The following is a 22,508-nucleotide window of genomic DNA, read 5'->3' as shown; positions in this document are numbered from 1 at the left end:
TCCAAAAACCCCTCAAAACAAGCAGTGACTCACAGGTCACTCAACCCCTTCACACAACACCAGTGGGGGGAAGACTAAGCCAGTTCTAGAAATCTTGGGAGGAAATAACAACAGACACTTGGGTCTTAGCAATTATCCAACATGGTTATTGCATAGAATTTCTCCAACTCCCTCCAAACGTCCCACTGAAAACACACAATATGTCAAAACAGCATTTAGACCTTCTAGGACTAGAAGTTCAGGCATTACTGCAAAAAGACGCAATAGAATTAGTACCTGGTCCACAAAAGAACACAGGAGTTTACTCACTGTACTTTCTAATACCCAAAAAAGACAAAACTCTAAGACCAATATTAGATCTCAGAACACTAAACACCTACATCAAATCAGACCACTTTCACATGGTGACATTACAAGACGTAATCCCACTGCTGAAACAGCAAGACTACATGACAACATTAGATCTAAAAGATGCGTATTTCCATATACCGATACATCCCTCGCACAGGAAACACCTAAGGTTCATATTCAAAGGACTACACTACCAATTCAAAGTGTTGCCATTCGGAATAACAACAGCGCCAAGAGTCTTTACAAAGTGTCTAGCAGTAGTAGCTGCACACATCAGGAGGCAGCAAATACACGTGTTCCCGTACCTAGACGATTGGCTAATCAAGACCAACTCGCTAACAAAGTGTTCACACCACACAGATTATGTTATACAAACCCTTTACAAGCTGGGTTTCTCCATCAACTATGCAAAGTCACACCTTGTGCCGTGTCAAACACAGCAATACTTAGGAGCAACAATCAACACAACAAAAGGGATAGCCACTCCAAGTCCACAAAGGGTTCAAAATTTTCACAAGGTGATACAAGCCATGTATCCAAATCAAAAGATACATGCAAAAATTGTATTAAAACTCCTAGGCATGATGTCCTCATGCATAGCCATTGTCCCAAACGCAAGATTGCACATGCGGCCCTTACAACAGTGCCTAGCATCACAATGGTCACATGCACAGGGTCAACTTCTAGATCTGGTGTTGATAGACCGCCAAACATACATCTCGCTTCTATGGTGGAACAGTACAAATTTAAACAAAGGGCGGCCTTTCCAAGACCCAGTGCCACAATACGTGATAACAACAGATGCTTCCATGACAGGGTGGGGAGCACACCTCAATCAACACAGCATCCAAGGACAATGGGACGTACATCAAAGAAAGTTTCATATAAATCACCTAGAACTGTTAGCAGTATTTCTAGCATTGAAAGCATTCCAGCCCATGATAACCCACAAATACATTCTTGTCAAAACAGACAACATGACGACAATGTATTATTTAAACAAACAGGGGGGGACACACTCGACACAGTTGTGTCTCCTAACACAAAAAATATGGCATTGGGCAATTCACAACCACATTCGACTAATAGCACAATTTATTCCAGGGATCCAGAACCAGCTAGCAGACAATCTCTCTTGGGATCACCAACAGGTCCACGAATGGGAAATTCACCCCCAAATCCTGAACAATTACTTCCAAATTTGGGGAACACCTCAAATAGATCTATTTGCAACAAAAGAAAACGCAAAATGCCAAAACTTCGCATCCAGGTACCCACACCGGCAATCCCAAGGCAATGCTCTATGGATGAATTGGTCAGGGATATTTGCGTACGCTTTTCCCCCTCTCCCTCTCCTTCCATATCTGGTAAACAGATTGAGTCAAAACAAACTCAAACTCATACTGATAGCACCAACATGGGCAAGACAACCTTGGTATACCACACTACTAGACCTGTCAGTAGTACCTCATGTCAAACTACCCAACAGGCCAGATCTGTTAACACAACACAAACAACAGATCAGGCATCCAAACCCTGCATCGCTGAATCTAGCGATTTGGCTCCTGAAATCCTAGAATTTGGACACTTAGGACTCACTCAAGAGTGTATGGAGGTCATAAAACAAGCTAGAAAACCTTCCACTAGACACTGCTATGCAAGTAAATGGAAAAGATTTGTTTGTTACTGTCATAATAATCAAATTCAACCATTGCATGCATCTCCAAAAGATGTAGTAGGGTATTTACTACATTTGCAAAAGTCAAATCTAGCTTTCTCTTCCATAAAGATTCATCTCGCAGCAATATCTGCATACCTGCAAATTACTCATTCAACTTCCCTATTTAGAATACCTGTCATAAAAGCGTTTATGGAAGGACTAAAAAGAATTATACCACCAAGGACACCACCTGTTCCTTCATGGAACCTCAATATTGTCTTAACAAGACTCATGGGCCCACCTTTCGAACCCATGCATTCTTGCGAAATGCAATACCTAACGTGTAAAATTGCATTTATCGTTGCCATTACATCTCTAAGAAGAGTAAGTGAAATTCAGACATTTACTATACAAGAACCATGTATTCAAATACACAAAAATAAGGTAGTTCTAAGAACCAACCCAAAATTCTTACCAAAGGTTATCTCACCGTTCCACTTAAATCAAACAGTAGAATTACCAGTGTTCTTCCCACAGCCAGACACAATAGCTGAAAGAGCACTACATACATTAGACATCAAAAGAGCACTAATGTACTACATTGACAGAACAAAACTAATTAGGAAAACAAAACAACTATTTATTGCATTTCAAAAACCTCATACAGGAAATACAATATCAAAACAAGGTATAGCCAGGTGGATAGTTAGATGCATCCAAACCTGCTATCTTAAAGCAAAAAGAGAGCTGCCTATTACACCAAAGGCACACTCAACTAGAAAGAAAGGTGCTACCATGGCCTTCCTAGGAAATATTCCAATGAACGAAATATGTAAGGCAGCAACATGGTCTACGCCTCACACATTTACTAAGCACTACTGTGCAGATGTGTTATCTGCACAACAAGCCACAGTAGGTCAAGCTGTACTAAGAACTTTATTTCAAACTACTTCCACTCCTACAGGCTGAACCACCGCTTTTGGGGAGATAACTGCTTACTAGTCTATGCAAAGCATGTGTATCTGCAGCTACACATGCCACCGAACGGAAAATGTCACTTACCCAGTGTACATCTGTTCGTGGCATTAGTCGCTGCAGATTCACATGCGCCCACCCGCCTCCCCGGGAGCCTGTAGCCGTTTGGAAGTAATCTTCAACATTTGTACATTTGTAAATATATTATTTTAATCTTCATTTTGTACATACTTATTCATTCCATTGCATGGGCACTATTACTAGCATACACAACTCCTACCTCACCCTCTCCGGGGAAAACAATCTAACATGGAGTCGACGCCCATGCGCAATGGAACCAAAGGAGGAGGAGTCCCTCGGTCTCGTGACTCGAAAAGACTTCTTCGAAGAAAAACAACTTGTAACACTCCGACCCAACACCAGACGGCGGACTATGCAAAGCATGTGAATCTGCAGCGACTAATGCCACGAACAGATGTACACTGGATAAGTGACATTTTTCTTATGCATGCTTTTATTACTTTATTGTACATTTCTACATTTAACTTCTTCTACTATTCAGAAATATTAGAGGGCAGAGATGACGCATGTGTCTCAAAGGCTTCCTTTCCTTAAAAATACTATTATGAACTATCAAGTTGGTTTTGAAACATGTTGAATCGTTGGCTCTCTGGGCATCTCCACTAGGTATTGGGGTGCCTACTCCTAATACCAATAGAAAAATGTGGGTGCTGCTGATTTCACACTTTCCACAAGTCTTAATTGTCTGTGTCGTGACAAAGATGAATATATGGGCTTCTGTAAAATAGTGCTATATTGGAGCCTGGAGTTGTGAATGTAAGATCCTATGACATTAAACAAATATTCTATCAGTGTAATTAGGACATTGTTCTTCCCAGCCCCAGCTTACGGGCTAAAACTCGAGACATTATTCCCAATATAAAAAGCATTACTGATCTGCATTGAGTAGAGGAGCTATCTTGCAAACTTGCAAAGGACACAAGGCCCAGTGACAGGGCCAGGACAGGTATGTACCTGAAGGAAAATTATGAACAGGGATACAATATATCCACAATGGAATGTAGATGATATATTGACTGTTCCGCAAAAATGTGGGGTTGTGTGAACACTTCCTACTGTTAAAGGCATGCACTTAGAAAGTTTTCAGGGTTCATGCACTCTGATGCCGAACATGTTAATTAGCAATTCGTCCTGGAATTGCTCAGAAATACATTAGAGAGGAAGAGTCACAATTGCCTTTGACATATGGGACAGCCTTGATATAATTGTTTACCAGACAGAAACATAAAAAAAATTTATATGGGGTTTCCACCCTTGAAAACTGATAGGGTCAGTTTATCTTCAAGGCCAGGAATCAAATAGATGTATGTACTAGTGACAAGTGTTTCACCCGCATAGCTATTTCATTGGTGCACTTTTTGGGAGGTTAAATACTTTTTATGTCTTCTAACCACTGACGTATCTGGATAGCACATAATGTTAAAGAAGTATCATTTAGTGAATGCTTCATTGTGAAATTCCACTTCTGTGTGTATTGCTTGTAACTTGTACTACAACACAATGCAATGTTTTTGTCCTTCAGCTGGGGAAAATGAGGCTCTCTATCCCGTGTCGCGCCATCACCTGCACACATTTACAGTGCTTTGACGCTGCGCTTTATCTGCAAATGAATGAAAAGAAACCCACGTGGATCTGCCCTGTGTGTGATAAAAAGGCTGTGTACGAAAGCCTAATATTAGATGGGTGAGTAACAAGTAATATGTCTGTCTTGTAATCGAATTGAAAGTTTGCTTAGGAAGAATGAAATGGTACAGTAACTCTTTAATATTAAAAGGAGTAATTTTCATCAGACGTGAATTTCATTTGAGAAGCTCACTTGTCATTTTTTCTTATTTATATATCTAAATGATAAAAGAACTGTCGGGATTATTACTGATCTTTGAGGACTTGAATATATGCATCCCTTTTATTAATAATATTTTGACTGTGGCTACATTTCTGACCATGTAGACTTCGGTTCTAACTTTCACCATTTGATTAAAACATAGTTGTTGTAATCGTGCAAAGCTTTGTGTTATCAAGGAGCTGAAAAGAATAGGATTGATTTTATAATTATTTCTTTGATATTTAAAACATGCAGTGTAAATATATAGCTCTTGAGGTCTTTTGAGTCCCTCATTAGAGATTTTAAAATCTGCTTTTAAACCCTGCCTACAAGAAGCTAAAACCTTTTTAAGGTCGAGCCTGTGTTGCATGCGCTCGCGCATGCGTATTGCAGCGAGACGCTTTAGTATTTAGAAAAGGGCTCGGAGCCCTGTCAACTTCACGTCAGTGTTTTTTATTGGTTCATGGGCTTGCCTAATAAAATCTGCTTGCTTTCATTAGTCGGAGGCACGCATAGGTCATGCCTTTTCCGGTGGCTAGCCCTCCTCGAGCGCAGCGACCAGGTACAGAAAACATGCAAGGCTCGCTGTTTTCTATCGGGCTCGTGGACTTCTTTTTCTCTAATTTACAAGCGCGATCTCGCTTGGCAGAAGTCGAGCGCTTTACATAGTTAATTTCACTTTTTCGGGTTACGTACATAAATGCACTTTTGCCCAATAGGTGAAAAGTCGGATTAGGAGTTTACAATGCGTTCAGCTCTAACATGAGCAAACGCGAGACCCGTTGCATTGTAAATGCTTGTTTAAAATGGAATTGATTTGGTAATATAGAAAGAGTATGGTGTTTTTAGTTAGCATATCTTCTGAAATGTAACAGAAGATAATGACTTAGATGCTGAAAATCTTCTTTCCTGAAAGCAAAATAGCAAACAGTTGAGCTTGTTAGAAAAAACCCATCAAATTAAATTAGATATGTCCATACAGCTTGCAAAAAAGCCTTAATTTGAATAATAGTGTTGCTAGTAAGGAGAAATTGTAGGAAATCGTTATGTAGCAATCTCTATTTCTAAAATCTTAATACAATACATCTCTCTCCTTCCTATAATTTCTTTAAGCAAAATACATAAAAGTAATATAGAAAATTAACTTGTACTATAATAGCAGCCCCAGAATGAATTTGCACCTTCATATCGATAACTAGAGACGCAAAAAGCTGTCTTCACTTGAATAATAGTGTTGATAGTTGGGAGAATTTATAAGAAATCATTATCCAGCAAGCTCTGTTTCTAAAAGCTTAATACAGTGCCCTTGCCTTTCTGTCCTTCCTATACTTTCCTTATTTTAAGTCATATAGAAAACTAAATTGCTCTGCAGTAGCAGCCCCTGAATAAATTGACACCTTCACATTGATAACTAGATACTCAAAAAGCTCTGCTGCAGCTGTGCCAGGACTTGTTATTCAGCAGACACTGGTACCACCACTCAGTCCTTTACCACAGCTAATATAATTTCAGGATTTTCTTTGAAATAAACATCTTTCATTCACTGAGAGCATGTTTGATATTTGAATCTGTTTTATAGCACTGAATAGCACATAAACAAAGAAAAAAAAGATAAGCAATGGAGATAAAGTAGCATAGGCAAAGTAAACTAAAGACACAACAGTCCCTGGCACTAAAGGGGTCTAATTTTCAGGTAGATGTGCACAGACAATTTCTGTCACTCATAGTGAGATGAGTCAGTGGTTTAAGTGGGTTAACCCATTGCCCAGTGTTTTACGATGTGGTGGGCGAATACAAAATGTGAAAGATCAGTGGGTGAAGAGGGCTGACTGAAAGCCCCTCTGTGTGTGTATTTTTTTTTGTATATTTGTACAGTATATTTTGGTAGAAACAAAAAGTCTTGATGCATGCCAGACTTATAAACAAAGGGGGGGACCACAGGATAATTACATAATATAGAAAATCTGCAGTTATTGACACGCAGAAAGAAATAGCGAAAATAGGAAGGTTTTTTGACGTGTTTAAATACGTGAGTTTCAAAATATGTCTTAGCCCGCCAAACCCATCATACAGAGTCCCAGCCAGGCAATTTAAAAGAAAGGAAACTAGTTGGTGCTGGGTGCTAACTTATTCCCATTTTCCACAACTGACTAACAGGGTGAGTAAATACTATCATAGTGGTAGGATTGCTGTAGAGTCTTTGTCTGCCAGACATCACAAGAACATCATGACTTCACTTGTACAAAGAACCCTTTTGAACCATGTTTAATTTCTTTCTGCAGTTGGCAACCATTCGGAAACTAATCAAGTGCCAAAGTTGATGCTGCTCTTCAAACACCACACTCTCAAACAGTGATTTGAGACTCCTTTACAAGTATTCTGATTAAAAGTTGGCCTGTTAGGCCTGATAGCCTTAGGGTGGTCACCCCCCAACCTTTTGCCTCTCTCTCGCTCCATTTTTGTGACCCTGCTTTTGTTGGTTTTAGGAATCTGTGCACTTTACTACTGCTGACCAGTGCTAAAGTGCATGTGCTCTCTACTTCAAACATGCTAACATTGGTTCCTACCTAATTGGTATATTTAATTATTTACTTGTAAGTCCCTAGTAAAGTGCACTAGGTGGTGCCCAGGACCTGTAAATTAAATGCTACTAGTGGGCCTGCAGCACTGGTTGCACCACTCACATAAGTAGTCCCTTAACCATGTCTCAAGCCTGCCATCTCAAGGCCTGTGTGTGCAGTTTCACTGCCATTACGACTTGCCATTAAAACTACGTACCAAGACTTAAACTCCCCTTCTTCTACATGTCACCCCTATGGTAGGCCCTAGGTAGGCCATAGGGCAGGGCGCTATGTAAGTAAAAAGCAGGACACATACTTGGTGTTTAACATGCCCTGGTAGGGGAAAACTCACTAATTTGTTTTCCCCTACTGTGAGGCCTGCTCCTCTCATGGGCCAGCATTAGAACTGCCCTTATATATTTTTAAGTGTTAGATTCTGATCTAAAAGGTTAGTAGCCCTGTCATATTTAGTATGGCCAGAAAGGTAATAGAAAATCCTGCTTACTAGTGAAGTTGGATTTAATATTTCTATTTTGGAAATGCCACTTTTAGAAAGTGGGCATTTCTCTACAACTACTGCCACTTGTGCCTTACAGCCTGTCTCCAGTCCACGTCTGGTCTGTGCTGGTTGACAGCCTCCCTTGGGCATTCCACATAAACACATGGCACTCAGTAACATCTGCATACTGAATGGGTCTCCCTGGGCATGGAGGGAGGAGGGTCTCTCTCTTACACTTCAAAGGCCGGTGGCCTGCCCTCACACAAAGGACTGATAACCCCCACAGGGATCCTGGCAGACAGGGCTGGGTAGAAAGGGGAACTTGTGCACTTCAAAACCACTCTCTGAAGTTTTCCACACTTCAAAGGCATTTTGGGGTATATAAACTGGGTCTCTGACACCACAAGATCTGACTCTTCTGGACCTACCCTGGACTGTGTCAGAGGGACTGTCTGGCTGCCCAAATGACTCCTCTGGACTGCTTTGCTGGAAAGAATGCTGCCCTGCTTGTTGCCCTGCTGCCTGTTGGCCCCTGATTCTGCTGGAAGGGTCTGGTTCCTCCATAAGTGCTCTCTCAGGGCTTGGATTGAGCTTGACTCCTATTCTGAAGTCTCAGGGCCAGCAAAGACTTCATCTACTTGCTTCTAGCTAGTTCACAGACTTCAGCGACTCCAGCATCGATGCCGGACCATTGCCTGCTCAGGCTCTGTGGTCCTAGCTGAACTCAACTACTGCAGCCTGCAACGTAAGTCTGACATCGCCGTGATGCTGCTGTCCCGCAGTGTGTTCACGGCACTGTGAAGTTGACACATCACGTCTTGATCGACTGGATTCATCGAACCCGCCCTCGCCTCCCACGACTCAAAAGGAACTGACTCAGCATCAGCTCTCCTGCAACCGGACGGAACCTACGCCTCCTCTGCCTTGCAGTATGGAACTGATGCCTCATCTCGCTGGTCGCCATAAGGAACCAACGCCCACACTGGCTTCACCTTCCCTACACTGTGCAATGTCCTTTGCTTATTGTTTTCAAAGGTACTGTGCCTGGGGGTCCATGCGACTCCGTGACTGGCGCCACACTCCCTCGCAAGCGGCATTGGACTGTTGGGAATGACTCTGTCAATGACGTTGTGATAGCCCCAGTTGGAGCTATTGGGTTTCTAAGCGCTTTATTGAGATTTAATCTTTAAAAATTCATAACTTGCCTGTGTACATTGGATTTGTGTCATTTTTATCTTATATTATTCAGATAAATTTTATCTATTTTTCCAGACTTGTATGGAGTATTTTTTGTGGTGATTTCACTGTGTTACTGTATGAGCTACAGCACAAATACTTTATACGTTGCCTTCCAAGTTAAGCCTGGCTGCTCTGTGTCAAGCTACCAGAGGGTGAGCACAGGATAATTTGGAGTGTGTTGTGAAATTACCTTTATTAGGACTGTGGTCCCTGCTTAGACAAAGATGTATACCTCTGGCAACTATTCTAACAAACCCCATTTCTAGCTTTTCATAACTCCTTGCGACCTTTGGCTGCATCCAGCTCATGCAGCACATAGTAAGGCATACTGCTTGACCACACTCAAGTGAATTTCCGGCCTTTTAATGAAATTCGGCTATCACTTGTATCATGTGAGCAACCTATATTGAAAGGTTTAGCAACAAAATGTAATTGCATTGGCATAATATATTGTGTGTATAATGGCATGGACTGAAGTCCGGTAGTTGTCAGAGTAAGTAAGTAGACATTTTTGATCAAGACTAGAAAATGAAAAAAAGAAAGATAACTTAGTTGGTCTGAGGTGAGAGAGACATTTTTCACACATTTGACTCCTTAATTGTAACTACTTTGACAGGATTTGGTGGGTTGCCAAGTTCCTGAGATCAGGCCGTTGATACCATGCTGTTCTCACCTCTTCTGCTGAGCAGAATCATAGTCTTGTCAGCATTAGGTTTAAGAAAGTTGTACATCTAGGAATAAACTGAAGGCCAGCAATCCCTCAAACAAGATAATGTCAATGACAGAATTTTGAAAAGATGGATATGAATGGGAGTACTATCTGAATAGCAGTAGAAATTGAAGGCAAAAGAACGAGGTGGATCATAAAGAACCAACTCACACAGGTAACACTGGAGCATTTCTGTTTTGTAAGTATAAAAAGGCATAGACACAAACAGACATATTAGTCATCAACTGTGTCAACAGTTAAGACAGTGAGCATTGTACAAACAGCTCCTCTAAAACCTAACCTTTGCAATAGGGCCTTCTGACTAGGGTCATAAGTGAGTCATCTCAGAGAAGATGCTATTTAGCAACAAGCATTTGCAATGTAAAGGGTCTCACATTACGTCGAGTTACAGCTATTAGCGTTGTAAACTCCTAACTGGACTTTTCTTGCCACATGAAATGAAAAAAATAAAAACGATTGCGCTGCGTAAAACACAGCGCGATGGCACTACGAAATAAAGAGAACAAGTAGTCCAGAAACCATATGGAAAAAATTGAGCCTCCTATGTTTCCAGTAGTTTACCGGTGCTCTCGAGGAGGTCTAAACACTGGAAAAGGAATGACTTACACATGCCTTTCACAAATGAAAACCAGTGGATTTTAAAAGGCAAGCCCATGAACCAATGAAAGTGACTGACGTAACATGGGCGTAGTTAAAATCCCCCTATAGAGAGATTAGAAGAGGGAGGGAACGCTTAGGGCTCGCCCATAAAAAGAGCAACTATTTACCATTTGGTTACAAAAGTGGACAGCAAGGGAGTGATATAGTGCATTGTGCAAGTTGAAAACAGAACAGCATATAATTAAGCTTGTTTCCTGTGGTATAGATGTACTTAATGTTTCAAGTTGAGCTGTTATACATCAGGTTCGATTGTGGTAGTCTTTTTCATAGCCACCTTCAACATTGTGGCTTTACTTTAGCTCAGGTGGTTTGATTGGGGATACAACTTGTGGGTTTGTCAGCCGTGCTCTTGGCATGTTGCTGGAACATCACTCAATGCATACTTCTTCCACCTTCACACACAAGTTCTACATTCCGCTGTCAGTGGTTTGTCCTCAACAGTTAGAAACCCTTAGGTTTTGACTATGTCATCCTTGGACTCGAACAAAGAATTCTTCTAGGACACAGCACAACAGTACTTTCCTATTTGCATAATATGATCAAACCAGACTGTACAAGTCGCCATGACCCTGTTGAGGAAAGGACAGGTCAGGGCAAACATTCCTACATAGCTTCCCTCACACCCTATTCACTCAACAAATGAAGACCCTGTTAAGGAAAGGACACGTCAGGGCAAACATTCCTACATTGCTTTCTTCACTCCCTATTCTCTCAACAAATGAACACAAGGTTTTCAGGGAGGCTTTTAAAACCTGTCCCTTTGCATCCCAGTACGGCACTGAAAACTGCTGCAGCAATCACAACAACAAAGTGAACCACCTAATGAGCACAATTACATGACAGGATTAGATCCAGGAAATGCACATAAGTTGGATACTTTGAATGAAATTCGGGCCATGTTAACATTATTTTCCAGTAAGAAAAAAACTCTGCACTATGGGTAGTCCTGGCCCCTTGACATACCTCTGTAAAAATAAATTGTTGTCCAGGGATTTTAATTTTTGATTTGTGTTTTTGTATTGTTAGATAAGTAATTTAGCTTGGGTAGACATTGCTAATGTGGGCCGATTTTCTTTTTGGCAAGTTCGTGAATGCGTCGAGGGATGTCCCGCAAGACTGGATTCAAGCCCTGCGACGCCTGTCACCAAACTATGTTGGTGACGGATCCGCACCTCGTGTCTCTCTGGTGCCTGGAGCGGGATCACGACCCTAAGTCGTGCTCCGAGTGTCTGGCCATGAACCTGAAATCTTTGAGGGAGCGGTACCAAAATCTCATGGCCGCACGACACTTGGCTCCCCAGCGCTCACAGTCTTGTTCGAGAGGAAGGTCTCGAGACCTGCTGCGGAGTCACCACCACTCCTCGTCCTCCAACTCATCAGGACATTCGGGTCAGAAAAAGAAGTCGTCGAAGAAGGACGATGCGACGGGGGAAGAGCGTTGACGCTCTAGGCTTCCGTCATCGGAGCCTTCATCTGGGTCGGCTCCGCGCTTCCCGGGAGCCGGAGCCACCCCTGCCCAGCTTAAAGAAAATTGAGGCAATGCGCCTCATTTTTGGGCAAACCGACCCACCTTCGGCGCCCTCGGGCACAGGGGAGTCAATGGGGGCCCCCTCAGGTTCAAAGTCGTCGGCTTTGAACACAGCTCTGTTGGGCCCCTCTGGATCCAATTGTGGATTCGTCCTGACGCCGGTCATGCCACAATGACCTTCCCCGGCGTCGGGTCAGACGTCGACGCTCCCAACGTCGGTTGGACCCACAAACCTCGTCGATCGCATCTTCATATCCGACGACCCAGAGCTGGAACAACATCACTCAACGCCAATTCCATTCTCTATGGGCTCTCCTGGGCCCAGGTTTGATCCAGACCCTTATTCTTGTAGGTATGGATATGGGGAGAGTATTGAGGAGACGCTGGACCCTTTAGAATACCAGCTTGACCCCCAAATAGACTGGGTGCTGGATTTGAGTGATACCAGTGGTCTAGACACCTCCCCTTACACTGGTATGCTCTGTCCTCCTGCCGTGGCTACGGATCAGGGTGCCTCTTGTTCCTCGAGCTACCTTCTGTTGAGGTTAGGCCTAATATCCTAACCGACGTGCTTCAGCCGGGGTCTTTCTCTTCCGAGCCCCTTCTTCCCTTTAATAAAGCTCTGACAGACGTCCTTTTGGGTACTTGGTCCAGACCCAGCACAGGAGCTCCTGTGAATAGGACGATTGCCCTCCACCATCGGTATTCGCTGTTAGACCTGAAATTCCTCACCCAACAGCCCACACCTGAGAGCCTTGCCATCCAGGCTTCTTCTTCATCTGGCGCATTCCCTGCTACACCCCCGGGTAGGGAATCAAAAATCCTGGATAATTTGGGGAAGAAGTTGTTTTCTTCCAACAGTTTAGCACTGCGGTCCGTGAATACCGCATGCCTTTTGGGCCGCCATTCCCATACTCTCTGTGATACGGTCGCACAAGTGCTGCCTAGAGTTCCGGAGGAGGCCTGGACTATCCTTTTTCAAGCTGTAACAGATGGGAGGTGTGGGAAAATGCCACTGTTGGCATGGTTATCCCCTAACTTTTTGCCTTTTGTTAATGATGCTAGTTATGATTGAAAGTGTGCTGGGACCCTGTTAACCAGGCACCAGTGTTCTTCTCCTAAAACTGTACCTTTGTCTCCACAATCAGAACTGCCCTGGCACACAGATAAGTCCCTTGTAAAAAAAGTACCCCTGGTACCAAGGGCCCTGTGGCCAGGGAAGGTCTGTAAGGGCTGCAGCATGCATTATGCCACCCTGGTGACCCCTCACTCAGCACATGCACACTGCCTCACAGCTTGTGTTTGCTGGTGGGGTCAAAAAGACTAAGTCGACATGGCACTCCCCTCAGAGTGCCATGCCCACAACCCACTGCCTGTAGCATAGGTAAGTCACCCCTCCAGCAGGTCTTACAGCCCTAAGGCAGGGTGCACTATACCACAGGTGAGGGCATAGCTGCATGAGTGTCTAAGCCAATTCTTAGATATTGTAAGTGCAGGGTAGCCATACTGAGTATATGGTCTGGGAGTTTGTCAAATACGAACTCCACAGTTCCATAATGGCTACACTGAATACTGAGAAGTTTGGTACTAAACTTCTCAGCACAATAAACCCACACTGATGCCAGTGTGGGATTTATTGAGAAATACACACAGAGGGCATCTTAGAGATGCCTCCTGTATGCCAGCTCTACTGTTAGTGTGTGACTGACCAGTCTGTGCCAGCCTGCCACTGCCAGACGAGTTTCTGACCACATGGGGTGAGTGCCTTTGTGCAATCTGTGGCCAGAAACAAAGCCTGTACTGGGTGGAGGTGCTTCACACCTCCCCCTGCAGGAACTGTAACACCTGGCGATGAGCCTCAGGGCACTCCATCTAGTGGAGATGCCCGTCCCCCAGACACAGCCCCAACGTTTGGCGGCAAGTCCAGGGAGATATTGAGAAAAACAAGGAGTCACCCCCTAGGTCAGGTCCACCCCTAAGGTGACCAGAGCTGATGTGACGCCCCAATACGGATAGGGATGTGCTCTCCTCCCCAAAGGGAGGGAGAACAAGAAGGGTATAGCCACCCTCAAGGACAGTAGCCATTGGTTACTGCCCTGTGACTCTAACACACCCCTGAATTCAGTATTTAGGGGCAACCCCGGATCAAGGATTTGAGATTCCTGATGACCTACAAAGAAGGACTGTCTAGCTGAAAAGCGCCACAGAGAAGAAGGAAGACGACAACTGCTTTGGCCCTACCACTACCGGTCTGTCTCCAGTTTGAGAGAACCTGCACCAGCGACGCATCCTGTGGCGCCAGCGACTTTTGCCGACTCAGAGGACTGCCCTGCAACTACAAAGGATCAAGAACTCCCATGGACAGCGGACTAGTCCAATCACAAGAAGGAATAAACCATCTTTAAAGGGACTCTCACCTCACTCCAGAAGCGTGAGTCCCCACCACTCTGCACCCGACGCTCCTGGCCCGTGTCCAGAAAAACCAACGACCTGGAGAGGATCCCCAGGCAACTCCGACGACGTGTCCACCCTGGCCCGACCTCTATGCACCCCCACCATGACGCTTGCAGAGGGAATCCCGAGAACCCCCTGACCGTGACTGCCCGGGACAAAGATATCCGCCTGGAGAAGCACTGCAGCTGCAGCCGCCTGGCCCGTGAGAAACCGACCACAGGTGCAGCAGTGACCAGCAGGCGGCCCTCACCCTTGCTCAGTTGGTGGCCGGCCCGAGAAGCCTGCCTGTGCCTTTCCTGCAACGTCTGAGTGACCCCTGGTTCCCTCCATTGAATCCTATTGCAAACCCACCGCCCCTGTGCCGCTGCCTACTTGGCCCCCCGTGCTCTACTAAACCCCCCCTGGTCTGCCCGCTGAGGATGCGTGTACTTAACTGCTAGCAGACTGGAACCAGAGCACCCCCTGTCTCCATAGGCGCTCATGTTATTTTGGCTCTTGTTTGACCTCTGCACCTGACCGGCCCTGTGTTGCTGGTGCTGGGTGTTTGTGTTTGACTTGAACCCCCAATGGTGGGCTACCTATGCCCCGGAGACTTAACTTGTAAGTGCTTTACTTACCGTAATAACTAAACTGTACTTACCTCCCCCAGGAACTGTTGAAAATTGCACTGTGTCCACTTTTAAAATAGCTTATGGCCATTTTATGCAACACTGTGTACATTACTGTTTTGGTTCAAAGTTCTAAGTATTATTATGCAAAGTACCTTACATTTAATGTACTTACCTGCAATCCGAATCTTGTGGTTCTAAAAATAAATTAACAAAAGAATATTTTTCTATATAAAAAACAATTGGTCTGGAGTTAAGTCATTGAGTGTGTGTTCTCACGTATTACTTGTGTGTGTACAACACATGCTTAACACTACCCTCTGATAAGCCTAACTGCACGACCACACTACCACAAATAGAGCATTAGTATTATCTGTTATTACCTCTGTCAAGCCTCTTGGTGAACCCCTGGACTCTGCGCACACTATCTCTCACTTTGAGATTGTATGTACAGCGCCAGCTACCTACAGGAAAGATGCAGCGAAGTTCATGATTAGTTGTGGACTGGATACGACCGACTCTCTGGGCAGATTGGTTGCATCAATAGTGGCATTGAGACGACATGCCTGGCTGAGAACATCTGGCTTTTCAAGGAATGTCCAGGAATCCTTGCTGGACATGCCCTTTGATGGCACACGTCTCTTCGGACTCAAGGCGGACTCTGTGCTCAAGCACTTTAAGGATTCCCAAGCCATGGCCCAGTCCCTTGGCCTTGCATGCGCTCCTAGACCCCAGCAGTCCGCCTTTCGCGGCTACGGAAGGGGGACCCAACCGCATCCTTTCCCCCTGGCCATCGACACGCACATGTCTGTACAGCCCCTGCACGGCCGCCGGATCCCACGCGCCTGGGAATCAGGAAGCCAGCAGGTAGCCCAGTCCACCCCCCCCCCACCCCCCCCCCCCCCCCCTCCTCCAAACCTTCCTAGTCCACGGATACACAGGGAACCAGTTGGCGGCAGGCTTCGTCATCACCTGCCCCAATGGCAATCCATTACCTCGGACAGGTGGGTCCTCCAAATTGTCCGAAGGGGCTACTCCCTCCCCTTCGAGACACCTCCTCCAGCTATTCCACCTTCATACAATCCAATATCAGAGGATCATATGGCGCTTCTCCGCGAGGAAGTCCAAGCCCTTTTGGCCAAAGGAGCTATAGAGAGGGTTCTGTTGTCAGAAGTAGGTTGTGTTTGCTATTCCCACTACTTTCTAGTGCAGAAAAAGGACAAAGGACTTCGGCCTATATTAGATCTTCGGTCCCTCAACCTCTTCCACAAAAAGCAAAAGTTCAAAATGTTGACATTGGTTCAGGTCCTATCTGCCCTGGATCCTGGAGACTGGATGGTAGCTTTGGACTTGCAAGACGCATACTTCAATATTCCCGTCTTGCCGGCCCACAGACGATTCGTGGTAGGTCACGAACACTTTCAGTTTACTGTGCCTCCCTTTGGCCTTACCAGTGCCCCTCGGGTGTTCACGAAAGTGATGGTAGTGGTGGCAGCTCATCTGCGCAGGTTAGGGGTCCCAGCCTTCCGCTCCCTCGACGATTGGGTGTTGAAGGTGAACTCGTCCCAGACAGTAGTCTCCCACCTCCACACCGCGGCAAACCTTTTGCATTCGCTGGGATTCACTATCAACGTGCCAAAGTCACACCTGACATATCCTCCCTAAAAGCGATTCCAGGATATTCAAGCTATGATACAGATGTTTCAGCCTCTGTCCTCAATTTCGATGAGAATGACTCTGATGCTGCAGGGCCTTATGGCCTCCTGCATCCTGCTGGTTCAAAATGCCAGATGGCATATGCTGGCTCTGCAGTGGGACCTGAAGTTCCAGTGGGCCCAGCATCAAGGGAATCTCTCCGACTAGGTCCAGATCTTGGAAGGAACTTCGAGAGACCTGCAGTGGTGGTTAACGACTCAAGATTGGGTCCAGGGCAGATCCCTCTCCTTTACCCATCCAGATTTTACAGTCCTGACAGATGCGTCACTCCTGTGATGGGGCGGCCACATAGGAGAGGCGGAAATCAGAGGCCTCTGGTCTCCGGTAGAAACCGGGCTCCATATCAATCATCTGGAGCTCCGAGCGATTTGACTAGCATTGAAAGCATTCCTTCCCTCTCTCAAGGGGAAAGCAGTGCAGGTGTTCACAGAAAAACACCACCGCCAAGTGATATTGCAACAAACAAGGCGGAGTGGGGTCGTGGCTCTTTGCCTCTGGACTTGGCTGGAACATCAGGGCATTTCCCTGGTGATTCAACACCTGGTGGGCTCCTTGAATGCCAGAGCAGACAAACTCAGCTGACGATGCATGGTCGATCACGAATGTCGTCTCCATCCGGAGGTGGTGCAAGGTCTTTTCCTTCAGTAGAGAGAACCTTGGTTAGACTTTTTCGCCGCTGTAGAGAATGCGCGATGTCAGCTGTTTTGCACGTTAGAGTTTCCAAGGTGACACTCGCTCAGTGACGCTTTTCGTCGCAAGTGGAATTCAGGCCTCCTGGACGCCTTTCCACCCATACCACTTCTGCCCAGAGTTCTGAAGAAGATCAGGCAAGACCGGGCCCAAGTTATACTGGTGGCTCCGGACTGGGCACGAACAGTCTGGTATCCTGAGCTGTTGATTAGACTGCCCCTTCGGGAGGATATTCTGTTGCAGCAGCAGGGGAGGGTCCTACATCCGAACCTGTCCACCCTCCGCATCCTTGCGTGGAGATTGAGCGGTGACAGTTGACGTCTTTTGACTTGCTAACTGAAGTCTGTAATGTTATCTTGGCAGCCAGGCGTACGTCAACCAAAACTGTATACGCCCATTGTTGGAAGAAATTTGTGGCATACCTTATGTGTACCCCGTTTGAGTCACTTTACAACTGCCCTTTATGGCTCTTAACTATCAAGACCGTCTTTTTAGTTGCCATTACTTCTGCCCGCAGAGTAAGTGAGCTCCAGGCTCTGTCATCTAAGCCACCTTTTCTGGCCACACATCCGGACAAGGTGGTGCTTCGCACGAGGGCTTCTTTTCTACGTAAAGTAGTGACACCCTTCCATGTCGGACAGTCCATCACCTTGCCTACCTTTTAATGCACTCATTAAGAGGAGTGTCTCCACTGTCTAGAGCCAAAACGAGCGTTGGTGTTCTATCTTGATCGTACCAAAGACTTCTGGTGGACGATCAACTCTTTGTAGGATATGTGGGTGCAAAGAAGGGAAAGGCGGTGCAGAAAAGGACCATTTCACAATGGGTACTCTTATGCATCAAAATGTGCTACTCTCTGGCTAAAAAGCAACCTCCCGAAGGTTTGTGCGCTCACTCCACCAGAGCTACTGCTGCTACCACGGCGCTAGCACAGGGCGTTCCAATCCTGGACATCTGTCAGACAGCGACATGGGCATGTCTGCACACTTTTACCAAACACTACTGCCTGGACAATCAAGTCCGAAGGGACGGCTACTTTGGCCGTTGGGTCCTTCAGGACGTCTTGGTGTGATTTGTGGTTCGCAGACCACCACCGGGGATGGTATTGCTCGGGTATCTATTCAAAGGTATGGAATCTGCAACTAGAAGTCTCTTTCAGATGTACAAGTTACTTACCTTCGGTAACGATATATCTGGTAGAGACATATTCTAGTTGCAGATTTCTTACCGACCTGCCCATCCTCCCCATTCTGCTAACTGATTTCTAGGGACAGGAACTTCTCCTTAAGGGCTCTAGTTTCGGCGCACCACTCTGTGTTCATGGCTCTGCGCTACTGGTGTGGAAAGTTGTGAAAAAAAACTGATGTCAGCGTGCCAGGGTGATGCCTATACACGATCGAAACGTCGTCACGGTGAAAACAACGCCCGCAGAGTCGACTGATGCCACCTGACAGCGCGCAGAGGTACTGCTCGAAGAAAAATCTCCGGATCCAGTCTGACGCCAGGGGAAATTCAAAGGTAAGGAATCTGCAACTAGAATGTCTCTACCAGATATATTGTTACCAAAGGCAAATAACTTGTACTTCAGGAACCATGAGACCTATATATTTCATTTTGCTGTCAAAACATAGGTTTTGGGGGTCAAGTAGTCTTAGAGAGACAGAAACTAACTCCTCAGAGCAACCCTTACGCCATTTTCAAAAACTTTGGCTCTAGAATGATGTTTTACTCATTCTATTGCTAATTCATTTTAATGTTGTTTTTGTTTCAGGTTTTCCGTTGATTCATATTCGTAAACATGAGGGAAGGAGGTGGTAGTAGAGGATCTTTACCTCATGACATAGTGTTTCTCACTCTGAGGACTCCTTCAGCAAAGAAAAATGTGCCACATGCTAAACTAATCCACAAGAAAAGCTAACATCAACTGTGGCTGGACAGAAGAAAGTTCCCGATACTGCAGAAATACATCAAGACAATGTTCACAAAAGATTGAAACTGATGAGTGAAGAGGATCAAATATTTTTTAATTGTAACAAGTGCTACAAGTCATATACAATGGAAAAAGCCTGACAGAAATTTGTCAAAAAATTAGCAGAAACCAGTGAATCACAACAAGAATCTGAGTCTTCTGAGAAAGTGACAACAACCATACCCTATGTCCATGCACTTAAAAGATTGATCGCTACCCCTCGTCCACCTCTAACAACTGAACAGAAAGCAGAAGAGCTTCACTGTGTTATCTGTGGTTTAGCCAGAACAAGGGCCAACGTGATTGATGAAAGAACAAAGTACAGAGTATATGAGTCTCAAAGTGAAAACCTGTTTTAATCTGGAGCTAGTTTCTTCCAAAATGAAGTTTTCAACTGAGTAGCTGATCTAAACAGTGAGGTGAAGGTATTTGCAGCGGATTTCTGTGCCTACCCGAATTGCATGCCTGCATACATTCGAAAATATGAATATACAATGAGCTCCCAGCAGTAACTGCCAGCCTTCAGTTAAGTTTGCACTTTTTGAAAAAACAAATGAAGTTTTAAAGCCAGACACTCTTGAGTGCTGACTATGTGGGTATACTCAGTGTGTCCGAGAAGTATTGATCAACATTGATGAAACTGTATTGATCCATAATAATGAAATAAGATTGTCCTGGTGAGAATGTACAGTGACAGAATTAGTTTTTGTCAGTCTAACAAAAAGAATGAGCCACTTATGGTGTTCTCAGTTCTTGCTGCCTAAATAAGATCACAGGATGAAGTAAAATCAGCAGAAACGATTTTAAGAAACGTCCTGAAAGATTTTGGACTTAATGACAAATTTTGTGATGCCCTAGAGCTCCGCAAATCATGGGAGTCAATAAGAATGCCTGATGTTGTCTTAAGATTTTGAGATCATTGTTTAATATCCGCCAAACTGTTATAAACTCAAGTTCTTGAGTTTGGGACAGAAGCCAACAACATTGACAATGGCCTTGAAGATATAAGCGAAGAAGTGGAAGACAATCCCATGAACGAACAGGCTTTTGCTGTGCAAATGTCCTGTCTTTTCCAAATCATGTTCTATGAATTACATAACAGCAAAATCAAAACTCCGCTACACGTGATGACTGCCCACGCAATTTATGACAAGTGCAAAAGTAGAGAGCTAATCACTTTAATGAATAGGATTTGTGTATCACCAAGTTTCAATGACCTAGCATGGAGCAGGAACTTGTTATCAGCTCATGCAGTAAAAGCTTGTGAATCCGACAGCACACCACTTCCAAGGCACTTTACCAGGAAAGGATTTACAATTGCTGCCATTGATAATTTTTATTTTGAAGACAGCTCTTCTATGTCTGGTACATCCAGCATACAAATCTGCCATGGTGCTTTTTCAAGACTGTTCCAATGAAATAGCTGCTGGAAAACGAGCTGTGTCAGCTGTAGGCATAAATAAATAAAGTTGCAAACTTTTGAACCAGCTACCTTGCCAAACGTGTGCAAAATCACTCCATGTTCCAGTTGACCAGAAAGTTTCAAAGTGGCTGAGGACATGTATCTTCTTCTACCTGATGCTGTGGTCTGCAAAGCTGATTTAACTGAATTTATCATATCGCTTATCCGGTGCAGACTGAAAGATGAAGAAAAGTATTTTTCTCTGTGGGTTGGAATTCATGCTCAGATCTCCCAGAATACCGTCCCACTGAAAAAGGTTGGGTTTTAACAGTAATACCATCTCCGGTCACAAAGTATGCAACAGTATACACAGCTCTAAAACAATTTCCAAGATGTGTGTGCTCAGCTTGAAGACCAGCCAATCTTGTCAATCTTCTGTCATGAAGGTGTTTTCTGTATTGTAACTGACATTTTTATGACCAATCCAGTAGAATTTGATGATCTTTATCCAATGATAGGCGTTTTCCACATGACAAAAGATGCATTGCCGTGTGCAGAAAGTTATCTCAGTGGATGTGGCATAGATAATGCAGTTATTGTGGTTGAAATTTTTGGAAGCAAAACTATCCAGTTAGTATTGAGCGGAACTCATTATGTTTGTTTGTTACAAGGTATGCTCATCATATCTGAGGCTATAGAAACATTGGTTTGTAATGCTTTCTGGAACAAGAATGACAAATTAGGTTTTGCGTATCTTATCTCAGAAGTCAAGAAGACACAGGGCGCACTTCATTCAAAACATGTAATGCAAAGCCAGGCACAGTTCAGTACACTCATTTCAAAATCAGAAAACCTGAAAAACAAGTTTGTAGAGTTTGTCCAAGACTGTGAAGTGAAATCAGAACTTTACAAGTACTGGGGAAATGTTTTACACATGATAGCTCTAGTGAAAAATCTGGTACATGGTGATTGGGGGCTTCATGTGAAGACTGAGGATTCACTGATTACTATGTTTCACAAATTTGATTGCATAAACTACCTGAGATATAGGTTCTGGTATTTGGAAAGAGTGAAGAAGTTAGAGGTGGAAATACCATACCTCTACAGAAAATTCACCCAAAGACATTTTGTGGTGAAAGTCAGAGAGGGAAGGTTCAATGCTCTGGCTCCAGATATGGAGCTGGAACCAATAACCTAGAGATTACACAAAAACTGCAAGGGAGTTGTTGGTCAGGCACGTAAAAGTGAATATGTTGCTCAGTGACAGCTAGTTTATCATGAAGTGCTTTCTTTTTGCAATTTTTTCAGAGAGATGACAAATTCAAAATTAATGGACCATAGTGAAAACTATTCCTCACCACAAACGTGTGGGAAAGAGAGGGGAAGTTTTAATAATGTATGAAGCAGAAAGGAAACCCCTGTGAAATAACTGAGTCTATGTGAGTACACATCTTCGTGACCAAACAATATGTGGATAACAATATAAAGGCACGTCTATTCGATGTCCTGAAACATGGATCTAAACTATATGCAGAACTGAAGCAGGAGAGGTTTGTATTG

The 22,508-nt window shown here is 44.4% G+C and overlaps 1 protein-coding gene across 2 annotated transcripts in view; it reads left to right on the top strand.

Annotated features, from left to right (window-relative positions):
* The window catches only part of PIAS2 (protein inhibitor of activated STAT 2), a 325,889-nt gene that overhangs the window by 152,184 nt on the left and 151,197 nt on the right, over positions 1 to 22,508 (top strand). For both annotated transcript variants that reach the window (XM_069218886.1, XM_069218889.1), the window contains exon 9: positions 4,590 to 4,750. In XM_069218886.1, coding sequence (XP_069074987.1) covers positions 4,590 to 4,750 — 161 coding nt within the window. The remainder of the gene's footprint in view (positions 1 to 4,589; positions 4,751 to 22,508) is intronic.

Source organism: Pleurodeles waltl, chromosome 1_1 (genome assembly GCF_031143425.1).
Source record: "Pleurodeles waltl isolate 20211129_DDA chromosome 1_1, aPleWal1.hap1.20221129, whole genome shotgun sequence".
Taxonomy (NCBI): domain Eukaryota; kingdom Metazoa; phylum Chordata; class Amphibia; order Caudata; family Salamandridae; genus Pleurodeles; species Pleurodeles waltl.
This window is presented reverse-complemented; position numbering and strand designations above follow the sequence as displayed.